General features: G+C 43.8%; 2 protein-coding genes across 2 annotated transcripts; both read left to right on the forward strand.

Moving 5' to 3' along the window:
• Nucleotides 1-1,302: 1,302 nt before the first annotated feature.
• Nucleotides 1,303-2,954, forward strand: LOC139568547 (piggyBac transposable element-derived protein 4-like). The gene is made up of 2 exons (XM_071390457.1): nt 1,303-2,151; nt 2,256-2,954. The coding sequence occupies exons 1-2, from the start codon at nt 1,431-1,433 to the stop codon at nt 2,267-2,269; spliced, it is 735 nt and encodes a 244-aa protein (XP_071246558.1). The 5' UTR covers nt 1,303-1,430; the 3' UTR covers nt 2,270-2,954.
• A 2,543-nt stretch (nt 2,955-5,497) lies between these two features.
• Nucleotides 5,498-13,104, forward strand: LOC139568654 (NACHT, LRR and PYD domains-containing protein 12-like). Its single transcript, XM_071390633.1, has 10 exons — nt 5,498-5,639; nt 6,726-6,905; nt 7,074-8,783; nt 8,974-9,321; nt 9,500-9,667; nt 9,777-9,947; nt 10,263-10,436; nt 10,652-10,825; nt 10,920-11,093; nt 11,348-13,104. The coding sequence occupies exons 2-10, from the start codon at nt 6,865-6,867 to the stop codon at nt 11,358-11,360; spliced, it is 2,973 nt and encodes a 990-aa protein (XP_071246734.1). The 5' UTR covers nt 5,498-5,639; nt 6,726-6,864; the 3' UTR covers nt 11,361-13,104.
• The last annotated feature ends 140 nt before the right edge of the window (nt 13,105-13,244 follow it).

Here is a 13,244-nt window from a genome sequence, read left to right on the forward strand (position 1 = left end):
AAACATAATATCGCCATGGAATTGTTGAAAAATACATTTTTTTAAATAACGCAGCAGCTATATACCTAGCAAATAAAAAATATTTACGCTACTGCTGTTTATCGTATTCTGTGTAGCCTATTTTAACTGAATTTGTAAACCTTTGTTCGCTTATGCTAGGCCTGCTTGCAATTGAACTTTGTGAGCTGGGGGCTAATGACAGGTGAACAGGGGTATGGGGAAAAGAGTGGAAAGGGTATCTGGGAGGTGGTGATAACGTCTCATTTAAATGTCACATTTACATTTTAGTCATCTATCAGATTCATTCATTCCTACTATAGTTCATTGGCACTTGCTTAACGTTATCATCTTTCCCTACCACCACCCCTACTCCCCCTCCTCTCTCCTGCCCTCCTCTTCCACTCCCCCCAATGACCAGAATGCTGCTCCAGACATGCATTTAGTCATGCATGAGTTATGATGGACAACAAACACTGTTATATAGTGTTATAATATAGGATAGTAAAACTGTAAGAGGCAAGGAAACTCAGTTTACCCACCTTTTATTTGTGATGAAGGTTTACCCACCTTTTTACAACTACATCCATGACTTCAGATAGGCTGGCTAAGGTAAGTTTACAAAGCTACATTATCCTAGAAGTGCAGGGAGCAGACGTCATAATAACTTAATAGAACTTTATAATTATAACACGTAAATGTATTAGCTATATAGGTTTAACTGTCATGAATAATAACTAATAAACTGGTTCTAAACTAGTGTGCATAAGCATTTCGTTTTGTAGTAGTAAACACTTAGGCTAATAATTATTTTAATTATAATCTCTAAACTAAAGTGGGTCTGGGAATGGAAGCCTATATAAATCAATCTGGCGACATGCTTTTGAGAAGATCCTCCAGTGGGAGAAGAGAACGAGGTGACCTGGAAGCGGAAGCGTGCGGAATTCATAGGTTACAATGGCAAGACCGCGAATTGAGGTGATAGAAGCGCTGATAACGCGACGAGATTTGGATCAAATGGAGTCAGGTGGAGGGGAGGAACTTGATGCTGAGATCGACTATGATGATGAATGGGGGAATTCTTCAATAGATTCCGATGCTGGCTGCGATTCTGATTATGAGCCTGATCTGCCTCAGCTTAGGCGCAAGAGAGCCCGAACGATGCCCACCGTGCAGGTGTCAACAACTCAGATGGGGCGAGAGGAGACGGGGAAGGACGGCACGGTTTGGATAAAACAGCGAGTTGACAACGCTACAGGTCGATTATCAGCACAGAATGGCACGCCATTGGAATCGGGCCCTACACCTTACGTCAAAGGCAGAATCGACAGAGAATTCGACAGTTTTCATTGTTTGTGACATGCAGATGTTGCAGCACATCGAGGACTGTACTGTAGCTGAGGCGCGCCAGGCGAAAGGAGACGACGTGGGACATGTCTGTGGATAAGCTGGAAGCGTTCATTACGCTCCTATACGTCCGAGGACTGTACGACGGAATGAACACGCCTTTGGAGAGCTCCTGGAACGAAAAATATGGGTTGATACCGCGGAACCGCTTCAGAGAGATCACCCTGGTATCAGAAGTGTGGGGGACGTTTGTACAGAACTATGTTTCCTCTTACAAGCCAGAAGTGAACATTGCCGTTGAGGAGCAATGGTTCCCCGCAAACGCTAAGTGCAGCTTTACGCAATACATCCCCTACAAGCAAGACAAGTGGGGCATAAAGTTTCGGTTGGCAGCTGACGTCGACAGCAAGTACGTGCTGAATGTCTTTCCATATCTGGGGAAAGATGAATCTCAGCATCCTGAAAATGTAGTGCTGAGGCTTGTAGAACCTTACCTTGGCGAGGGTAGGAATGTCAACATGGACGATGTCTTCACCTCACTGCCATTGGCAAATAAGTTGATTGACAAGAACACAAGCCTGGTGGGGGTGGTGAATAAGGCGAGACGGGAGCTGCCTCCATCTGCATGCAACCAGTCACAAGCAGAGCTGTTCTCCACAGCGGTGCTGAAGCACCACAAAGCAACACTTACGGTTTACAGATGTATGCCAAGAGAGAACGTCTGTATCGAGGGTACTATGCATCCGACAGTTGCCATTGCCGGGGACACAAAGAGAACCAGAGACCCTGAACTAAAACAACACAAATGTATGTTATAACGTTAGGCTATTACGCACCTTGGCATACAGCAGCCATGCACGGTGCTCTTCTGTTGTAGCAAAATAATTCTAAGGTATTGTATTCTATTCCAGGTTGGTGTGGATAAGATGGCCAGACAGTTCACGGTGAAAGGGGGTACTCGCCGCTGGCCTGTTGCCGTATTCTTCAACCTGCTTGACCTGGCTGCTATCAACGCGCACGTTTTGTTCACCCTGTGCACGGGTAAGACAATCCCGAGGAGAGATTTCATCATGCAGTTGGCATTGGCGCTTCGTGAGAACCACATGAGCGCCAGGGGCAAGGCAGCAGCGCACGATGTGCCAAATGACGCACCACCGCTCTCCGAGAAGAAGAGACAGTGGACGGATGCACGCGGGAAGAAAACGGCGACTTCTGCGGGAAGCGATTTGTCTGCGGAAATTGCATATTCCAGAATAAAGATTTGTCGAAGATTTGTGTTGAATGTCATGCCATGTTACTGTAAGAGAGTCTTCTGTTTAACGGAATAACTGCTGCTAAGCGTAAAGGCGCACATGCCCGAGAGAGGCCACAACGAGTTCATTAATGACTGACACCAGTACAGGCTGTTTATACGACTGACACGTGTTATATGCTTGTTATATTGTTTTATAATACCGTTATCGTTTTACATTTGCTCGTTGTACACTTCATTGAGCTGACTAGGCCTATTTAGCCCTATTGACAGTGCGTATTTTGGAACACCTATAGCCTACTAGGTTACTTAGACTAACATAAGAAAGGCTGTTATAAAAAGATGCTTCTAAATTCAATTACTGTGAATGTGATTTCTGTATCGTTCTTTTCGCTAAATCTACAGATAAAATGGAATTACCATTTACATTTGGGTGTTTCTTACCCTCACTTAAAACAGAACAACCTAGGCTATTATAAAGGTCTAAAACTCCAAATGTTGTCAAGCAGCATGGCCTATGACAGGGTCACCGGAAAACGTGTGGGGAGGCGACATTTGCCGCAGCGCATTTCAATATTTTGGTTTCGTTTATTCAAATACAGTATACTCAATTTTGTTTGTGAGAATATGTGAATGAGATCAAATTTTGTTAATATTCTTGGGCCACCAAGACTTTTTCAATCCAAAATGATTAACTTGAATTAATCAATAAACACGATAGCTGACTGAGTATTTTTTAAATAATGCCTGCAGTTTCATTGTCAGAACTATACGATGCAAACTTGCATAAAGCAAGCTCAAGTTGCTTTCTCTGTGTATAGGAAACCCCCAATCCTTCTTTAAAATATAATTCATATGAAGTACATGTTTGCTGGACTTTGAAAGGGGTTTCATCCCCCCAAGTGCAGGAGTTTTTCCAGGAATAAAATAAAAAAAAATATATATATGTGAGCTGCATAAAAAAACTCGGGTCCCATCATAGCCCATAGTAAACCTTTTTAGATTCATCACGTCAGAAGTTCCAGAGTTTTACCTGGTTAGGTTCGCAAATCAGGAAAAACTATGGGCCCCAGATGTTTTTTTCACCACCCTACTCTGGGTCCTGCGGTGACGCCTCTGGTATAGGCTACCTAGGCTAAGCTTTTAGAATGTCTACCTAAAATCACATCATCAGTACACTGACTGCTATTATTTGAATTACAGTATTTTAATTTAATTGATAGATTTTAATTGTTCAACAAATATTTATTTTCCATGACCATCATACGACCTACAAGCCTACATAGTCTTACCAAAAACTCAGGTTAACTCCGGTAAGAATGTCTGGCTACATTCCAACAGATAGGTGCACAGAAACTACACTCTGACCAATCAAATCCTTGAGGGGGAGGTTTGGGGTGTTTATTTTGACAGAGCGTCTCTGGCTTCAGGAACTGGGCAATGCAACCTGAAGAGGCTGCGGCTGCTTGGCGGATGGAAGGGCAGCTCTATCCCGTGGGAGGTTGAGTTGTGGACATTGTTTTCATGAGGTTCCTTGATTGGTGAAGCGTGTAGATATGCGTGCCAGTTCTGATGCTATGGAGCGGGAGGACAAGGGTCAAGGACCGGAATGGTCGGTAGTGGAAAGACATAGGAAGAAGAGAAATCATGATACAGAAAGCAGTGCAGCGTCTAGTAAAGAAAGCATAAAGAGGGCCAAGGTAGGAATCAAGCGCAGTGATGTGGAAAGTGGTGATGGTGTTTGATGAGACCACAGGGCCTCACTTACACCCTATCCGACTAACTAATGCCGTAGAGAAAGAGGTAGGTGAAGTGAAATTAGCTCGGTTAGTTGGAAATGGTAGATTGTTAATATTGCGTGGGAGCCAGGCTCAGCAAGAGAATATTTAGAAAATGGAAAAGCTTAATGGGAAGAAGATGTGTCCCTGGTGCATATGCTAGATTGAGGGGAGTCACAACTGGAGTCCCAATATCTATGTCCACAGATGATATTAAAGAAAATGTGAAGGGAGGCAGAGTGATTGGGGCCAAAAAAATGATCAGTAGGAAGCTTATCAGCTAGGAGCTCATCAGGGATGCTGAGGTTTGAGAAAGTCTTGCCGGGAAAAGTACAGATAGGATTCCTTAGTTTCAATGTTAAAGCATTTGTCCCATATGCACTGCAGTGTTTTAAATGCCAAATAATGGGACATGTAGCTGCTCAGTGTAAAGGAAAGAAAATATGTACCGAGTGTGGAGGGGCACATGATTACAGTGAATGTGAAAGCAATGTGCATATTAAGTGCTGTAATTGTGGGGGAGAACACAGTGCAGCATTTGGTGGATGCCAGGCACAGAGAGAGGCTAGAGGCTCAGAGATATGGGATCAGTCATGATGTATCATATGCAGAGGCCGAAAAACTGATTGGTAGAACTACAGTGCAGACTGATGGAGCTGACATGGATGTACCTGTAGTAAGTGGACCTACTGTCTGGGCTGGTGTTTCTGATGGTCCAGGCATGGTTTGGAAGCTTGTTCAGAAATCTTGTGCTCATGAATGTGCGGTGTCAAAGGACACTTTGATAATGACTAAAGATGACTTCATAGTTTTTATTGGTAAGGTATCAATACGACTCGGGTTGTGGAAAGGAGAGATGCCAGAGATATTGGGGGTAACAGATGTTACTGTTGAAATGGTTGTTGACATGCTGAACAATTCTAAGGGTGGAGTGTTTCAGCATGATATAGATCAAGTTTAATGGGGTTGGGTAGGGGGAAGGGTATGGTAGAAGTTAGGGATTCACTTGGTTTGTAATTTTATTTTCATGGTAGTACAGAATCGGGCAGATCATGATTGATCGTACATTGCAGCACAGTAGGTGGCGGCATGCGCGAAAACGATTGTTTGCGGACCGTCATGATATCATAGAAGAAGAAGAAGAAGAAGAAGAAGAAGAAAAGGCGATGGCTGCTTCTGTACTGCTCCCCTTATGCGCAATCTCAAAAACATGATTTTATCGAGACGAATTAGTGAAATGGAATAAGACGGAGAAAAGCAAGCATGTAAGTACATAACTATGGAATTGCATTAGTTCGGTGGTTGTTTGTAATTTACAGCAAAGAGAAGTGGAATGTGATGAATGCTAGCCTGTACATTGTCGTAGCCATTTACTGTAGCTTTTAACGTTAGCTATGGAGTTGAGTTTAGGCCTCTAGCCCAGACAGATTCCTAATAGGACCTGGAGTTAACCTAAAGCAGATTCGGTGTTTCGTCAGCTATTTAGCTATACCAGCTAGTTAGCTACACATGCCACATCGACCATGATACCATCCCTAAAGTTAGCAAATGATTTGATCGGTCCTCAAACTTGGCTAACGCAGTGGCCTTGTGGTTAGTGTCCACCCTGAGATTGGACGGTTGTGAGTTCAATCCCTGGCCGAGTCATATCAAAGATTGTAAAAATGGGACTTGATGCATCTCTGCTTGGCACTCAATATTAAGGAGCTAGATTGTGAGTAAGGCCCTGCGATAGACTAGCGTCCTGTCCAAGCTGCCCCGCGCTACAGAAACAGGAGTTAGGACAGGAGCCTATGAGACGTTCTGGCTCGCACAAGCCAAGGCACTTACTAACTTGGCTAGTAACCTAGCTGATATTTAAATGACTAAAACAATGTATAGCCAGCTACAATGGCTAGCTAGTTAAGACGGTTGCCATAATTTCACAAGGTAAAATTCAACAAAAAAAATCAAGGTTTGAAAGCACGACCGATGAGCTAGCCAGGGTGCCAGTCTGTTTGTGCCATCATGCCACTCCTTGTCATGCCAAACTGTTTGGCATATGTCACGGAGTACAACATTTACATTTACATTTAAGTCATTTAGCAGACGCTCTTATCCAGAGCGACTTACAAGGAGTGTAATGTTAACACAAACACATACCCATGTTACCAATGAGAAGCTGAGGTGGAAATCTTAGCTAGAATAATTTGTGGTTTAACATGTTAATGAATAATTTCCCATATGAGAGGCAGTGCAATTTAGGGAGTAATGGCAGTACATTACTGATATAGTGTACCTACATGCAGACAGTACCACTATTGCTAATCACAATATTCTGTGTGTTTTACGGGTCAATGGTTGGTTGGTAGTGTGACCTCCCTGCAGGCATCATCACATGAGGGACCAGCTAGCCTGTCTTACAGCATTCTACACAGATTCTGTCTCTGGAGAAATTGGAGGGACACAAACGTTGGTAGTAACAGATCTACCTCCTCTGAATCCAGGGAAATGTTTTGCCCTGGGGGGAAAAAACGATTGACTGAACAGAGGTAAGATAATCATATTCACCACACAGTAAGAACAGAGGACCAGATCAAAATGAGTCTATTGAAAATGTATGTGTCATTTTGAATACACAGTAGGGCATGTTCATTGAAGCGTAGTATTTCATATTGCACGTAGAAAATAAGATATACTTTTATTTGCCAATTTGACAGGAAAGTTTCTGCCTCCCATGTGGGAAAACTCCGCAATAAGTTAAAAGCCATCCTGAAGAAAAAGTACCAAAGTCCGCCAGGGGGGAAAACTGAGCATCCATTTTATATACATTGCGATCTCCACTATCAAGCTAGTAAAAATAGTGAGGAGAACCAACATGAGTATATTCTATCTGAGCCAGGCTACAGGAAAAGAGATCAAGGAACATGTGTATTCCTAAACTCAGAAATCGATGAGCCTATCAGAACAGCTCTGACAAAGGGCGTCTCTGGTATTGGCAAATCTAGCCATGTGCGGATGATGATTCTTAACTGGGCAGAGGGAAAAGGAGACCAGGAAGTCCAACTCATATTTCCCCTTCCTTTCCGGGAGCTGAATTTGCTGAAGGAGAGACTGAGTCTGATTGAACTTCTTTACGAGTTTTTCCCAGAATTGAAAGAACCTGGAATTTCCAACTTGGACAACTGCAGAGTTGGGTTCTTTCTGGACGGGCTGGATGAATTCCGACGTCCTCTCGACTTCAAGAACAGCCCGATAGTGACCGATCTCACAGAGCCCTCCTCCGTGCCGGCACTGCTGACAAACCTAATTAACGGTAATCTTCTTCCCTCCGCCGCTCACATCTGGATTACATCCAGACCCGCAGCAGTCCATCGCATCCCTCTTCAATACATCGACAGAATGTCAGAAATCGAAGGCTTCACCGACTCCCAGAAAGAAGAGTTCTTCACGAGAGCAATCAATGACAAGAACCAGGCCAAAGCAGTTATCACCTACTTGAAGAACTCGAAGGGCCTCTACAACTTGTGCCAGATACCTTTTATCTGTTCAATCTCAGCGTCAATACTCGAGAAACAGACATATGTACCCGACAAAGCTTTTGAACCTGTCGCACTAACTCCATTATTTAACGACCTACTCATCCTGTTACAAATAGGGAACCACAATGTAAATATAGTTGATGAATTGGGGGAACTAGCCTTTAAGCAGTTGGTAAAAGGCAACGCGGTTTTCTACGAGGAAGACCTACGAGAGTGCAACATTGATGTCCAAGTGGCAGCTGTGTACGCAAAAGTGAATATACCCATCTTCAGGGAGGATATTGGGCTGCACCAAAAGAAGATCTACTACTTTGGGCATACCACCATTCAGGAGTTCTTTGCCGCAATGCGGTTTCTTCAATCTGTTGGCAGCCAAGACGAAAACCTGGCTGTCAACCGGAAAACCCAGATTGAGAGAACTCTCTGGTTTTTTGGAGATGCCACCCAACTCAAGAGCGCGGTGGACATGACTTTGCGGAGCAAGACCGGACATATGGACCTCTTCCTTCGCTTCCTCCTCGGCATTGCGCAGAACTTTAACCAGATGTTCTCCGAGGCTGGCTTCACCCCGTCTACTGCCCTTCCGGAAATGTTAGTGTACATCAAGAAGAAGGTCTTGGAGAATCCCACTTCGGCGAGGACCCTCAACCTGCTGAACTGCCTGAGGGAACTGAATGACTACTCTCTAGACAACGATAGTTTGCTCTTTCTCAAGACGGGAATCCCCCCAGATGCCAAATACCCACGTGCACATTGGTCCGACCTGGCCACTCTCTTTTTGGCATCGTTGTCTGGGTCGATAGACATGCTTGGGTTGGATGTAGAGAACAGAGGAGACGAGGAACTTCTGAGGATGCTGCCAGTGATCAAAGCTTCCCACACCGCCACGTAAGTACTTGGTCATTTAACAATACCAGCTATTACATATCTATATGACATGTCGGTAACGCACAAGATAATTGTCATAAATGTGGTAATTCAAGTTTGTTGGGCTCGTCTTACAGTTTTGGTGGTTCAAGTGGCTACTAGTATGACTTCTAATGTGCTTCTTGATTCCATAAACCCTCCTTCCCACCAGGCTGTCGTATCACAACCTGACTGAGAAATCCTGTGAATGTCTGGCCTCGGCGCTCACCTCAAAGGTGTCCAATCTGAAAACTCTGGACCTGAGTTTCAACACGCTGAAGGACTCCGGGGTGCAGCTGTTGGCGGCCGGCTTGGCCAAGCCAAACTGCCGACTGGAGAGACTGAAACTGTCCGGCTGCAGGGTGAAACAGAATGGCTTTGCAGCTCTAGCCAAAGCTCTCAAATCCAACCCGTCGCACCTGCGAGAGCTGGATCTGAGCGGCAACGAACCGGGAGAATCGGGGGTGTTTCATCTCGTTGACGGACTAAAGGTTGTTAAGTGCGAACTGCAGATCCTGAAGTGAGTATTGAGTATATGTCCACGGAACCTGTTCTGATTTTGTCTAGGCTTGCTTTACCCCCACTTGTAATATAATTTAATTAAATTCTCCTTCGCGTTAATATTGTGACTTGATGCAAATGAAGTTCCCCTCTGTAAGGAAATAGTTGTCTTCAAATTTGATTGTAATCTTCGTTAGGCTCTCAAACTGCAAGCTGGGCCTGGAGCTGAGTAGCGCTCTGGCGGTGTTGGTGATAGACAACCCCAGACACCTGCGAGAGCTAGACGTCAGCATGAATGACCTGGGAGACCGGGGGGTGAAGCTGCTCATGGACATACTGAAGTCAACCCAGATATACAAACTGGAGTGAGTACTGTCTGGAGTATTGTAGTACACTCACACATTCCACCTCACTGATTCTAAAGTGGAATGTTCACTGTAGTAAATGTACCATACATTTTCCCTCCACCACCAGGTTGTACTGTTGTCAGCTCACTGAGAAATGCTGTGAGAACATGTTTAAGTGTCTGGTGAACATCCCCAGTCTGAGGGAGCTCAACCTGAGCAACAACAACCTGAAGGACGAGGGGGTCAAGATGCTCTGCAACGCCTTCGGACTGCCCGCCTGTCAACTGGAGAAACTCAAGTAAGCTAGCTACCTCGCAGAGAGTTGTGCCCAATCCCATGTACACCCCTATGAAAACAAGTTAGACAATTTGGGCGATTCAAAAACAAATCACTCATGGGCCGAATTTGGCCCGCTGGCTGCCACTTTGCTTTGCCTGCCATATGAGCTGAATAGTACATTCAAACTTGTCCAATTTTGTTTAGGAAATGTGTATTTTTGCTGTCTTATCTTATCCCAAACTCCTTGGATACAACACATACATATTGAAGAATAAAATCATTGATTAATGAATCATTGATTTGACATTGACGAGTGTTGCCCTTCTCTCTCCAGTTTGGCGAGCTGTGGCTTCACGTCTGGAGGCTGTCGATGGCTGGCTGGAGGGTTCAGTTTCAGCCCCACCTTCCTCAAACAGCTGGATATCAGCAGGAACCACCTGGGCCACTCAGATGTTGTCGCGTTTTTCCGGTTCCTCAAAACTATACGCTTTTCACTGGAGACCCTACGGTGAGTACTGCGATTAAACTGTACAATTGTAGAAGGCCACCATTGATTAGTTTAGTTGTTAGATATATTTTTACATTGAAATGGCGTCAACAGGCACCATCATGTGTGATTTTTATCGGGACAGTATACTCAAATCAAATGACATGCTAATGTTGTGTCTATTTGTTGAACATTTGCTCCCCCGCCCACACACACACACACATACACGCACCTAGACTGAGTGACTGTAAGATGACAGAGCTATGCTGTCCGGAGCTGGTCGAAGCTCTCCGCTCCAATCTCACCAACCTGAAAGAGCTGGATCTATCTGGAAACGAACTGGGAGACAGCGGTGTAAAAACACTCTGCATGGGACTGACCTCAACAACCTGTAAACTGGAGAGACTGTTGTAAGTAACATGTTAACAGTGTTAATACTTCTAAGCATATTCACACAATAATGCATTGTTGAGTAAGGTGAAGTGAATGTCCCCCCCCCCCCAGTCTGAGATGCTGTGGGATCACAGCAGAGGGCTGCTCCTCCCTAGCCTTAGCCCTGAAGTCCAGCTGCTCCAAAATCACAGAGCTGGGCCTGGTGGGAAACGACACAGGAGAAGAAGGACTGCGAATTCTCTCCGGCATCAGGGATGACCCACACTACAAACTACAGACTCTAGAGTAAGTCCTGGTGCCATCAAAGCTCAGAAAAGTGACTTGTTAATGTTACCATACAAAACGGTGTAAAATGTGGGACAGGAGATTTTTATTTGTTTCTAGAACTTGAAAGATATTCTCTAGATATGCTGCCCTCTTGCTTTAGCTTTTTTGAGAAATGGTACCAATCGGTTTTCATCTACGTAGTCATAATTTGTAGGCCTACGTTAGTGCAATGTAACCATTAGTCCATTTGTTAACGTTGTTCTTTTTTCCAGAATAAACGATTGAGAGTGGCCTTGCTCGCTGGAGGTGGTTCTTGGCTCGACCTTTTCCCAAATCTGGAGTGAAGTTACTTAATGGGGAACACTGGAGTGAGGATACGAAACGATTGGCTGACAAGTCGACACACTAGCTCAACAGTAAGCACTTGACGTGCTTTGGATCAACTGGACCGCTACACGGACTGTTGACCGTTTTTAAAGTGCCTTGCAGTATCCTGGCTGCTCACACTTGAACAGAAGACCAGAGAGTATTTACCTAGAAACAGATAGTGAGGCTGAAATGACACACACACACTGTTACTAACTCCGTTCCTCTGGTCTTGCTACAGTATCAACTCATTTAACCTTTGCAGACGCTTTACAGTATGTTTTGCACGTCAGTATGTACTCAATGGAATGTATAGCCTTTGTAACGGGCGCCTCTGCTCCTCAAACACACGTGACCGGCCTCTTGACAACGTCTTAGCCAACTACGGTAGTGAAAAGCTAGCAGTTGGGGGGAGTGAGGTTACGTTATAGCGTCTCTGAGGGATGATGCAACATTTTCTTTTTAACACTGGTACAGTCCCTTGGTAGCAGGCTTTAGTTTTTCAACAAAAAAAATCTATTTTATTTCTCTTTGGAAGTGCTTTTTATTTTTTATTAAGATGACAAAATGTTTTGGAAATTTATACAGTAGTACAACTCTTGGTTTATTTACTGTTGTTGCGTACAATGTATATTTTACCCAAATATACCTAGCTACTTCCATTGGTCATGAAAAAATAATTTACTAATGCGAGGTTTAACTTCAGAATCTTTTCAACTATGGTCATATGTTTTAGGTCCGGTTTCCAAATCTGTTTGCACTTACTGCAACAGTCTGGTTGATGCCGTATTTCAAGTTAAACAAGTACCTTAAGAGTAGTGTGATTGTGAGGGACACAGTTCTCTACTATTTGTCTCCGCTGCTGGTATGTACAGTATGTCTGTTTGAGGGTGCTTGTGTGTTCTGTTATTGTGTGTAAATGTATACCAAATTCACAGCTGTTTGACAATCGTGTCTCATGTTCACAAATTGGTACAATGTTACACATTGATGGTTTGGTCTGATTCTCTGCTTATGGTACACCACCATCTGGTGGCGAAAAACACGAATTTCTCCACGGGGGGGGTTAAACTAATGACGTATGTGAAGCCAATACCGGCAGCACCCACTACTGGCTCCCTAATAATAAACCAGAAAGCATCTTTTGCTACACAATCACTGGCCGAATTTTTGCGAGCGCATCTATACAAAGCCAGGTACGATACAATAAGCTAAAGTATTAACCAACCATGGTCTGCATTTTTAAATGTGTGTTGTGAAATGGTCTGACGAGGTCGTTGTAACGCTGGATGAAATAGTGTCATGCAAGTCAGTCGGTTTGGATATATTGCACACAGTCTCCATGTGGAAAGTACAATAACAACGCGGCTGACACTATTAGCAAAACAATGAGGGGTTGCTCTCGAAGGTAACACGGCGCAGTTTAATACCTTTAATACCCCTTTAATACCTCGATACGGGCGTATCTCGGTATCAACCGGCGCTTTAGCCTATGTGTTTGGAAAACGCGAATTAGTTACCAAGCCAGCAAGATGCATGATAGTGGCGTCAATATTCGCAAAACTAAGGCAGTAGTCTTTTAATAGCCTACCTATTGATGTCCGGTAATGTCTTTCATTGCTTCATAGGAGTAAATAAACATGTCATGATGGCCACAATACCATTATTTTGTCATTAAGGTTTTGTAACATAATATAAATGTTCCTTATGTGTTCATATGGTATTTCTTTGATATCTTGTTAATAGCCATGTTATGTTAAAAAAAAAAAACTTTATTTCAGTGTCAATTGTAGCAGGTGTTTA

The sequence above is a fragment of the Salvelinus alpinus genome, chromosome 2, assembly GCF_045679555.1.
Source record: "Salvelinus alpinus chromosome 2, SLU_Salpinus.1, whole genome shotgun sequence".
Classification (NCBI taxonomy): domain Eukaryota; kingdom Metazoa; phylum Chordata; class Actinopteri; order Salmoniformes; family Salmonidae; genus Salvelinus; species Salvelinus alpinus.

What these genes read in the sequence shown, in the direction of transcription:
- LOC139568547 (XM_071390457.1), top strand. Translation starts at nt 1,431, where the DNA reads ATGTCTGTGGATAAGCTGGAAGCGTTCATTACGCTCCTATACGTCCGA.
- LOC139568654 (XM_071390633.1), top strand. Translation starts at nt 6,865, where the DNA reads ATGTTTTGCCCTGGGGGGAAAAAACGATTGACTGAACAGAG. An exon ending in TGCGAACTGCAGATCCTGAA is followed by an intron (nt 9,322 to 9,499) that starts GTGAGTATTGAG and finishes AATCTTCGTTAG; the next exon opens with GCTCTCAAACTGCAAGCTGG. An exon ending in TGTCAACTGGAGAAACTCAA is followed by an intron (nt 9,948 to 10,262) that starts GTAAGCTAGCTA and finishes TTCTCTCTCCAG; the next exon opens with TTTGGCGAGCTGTGGCTTCA.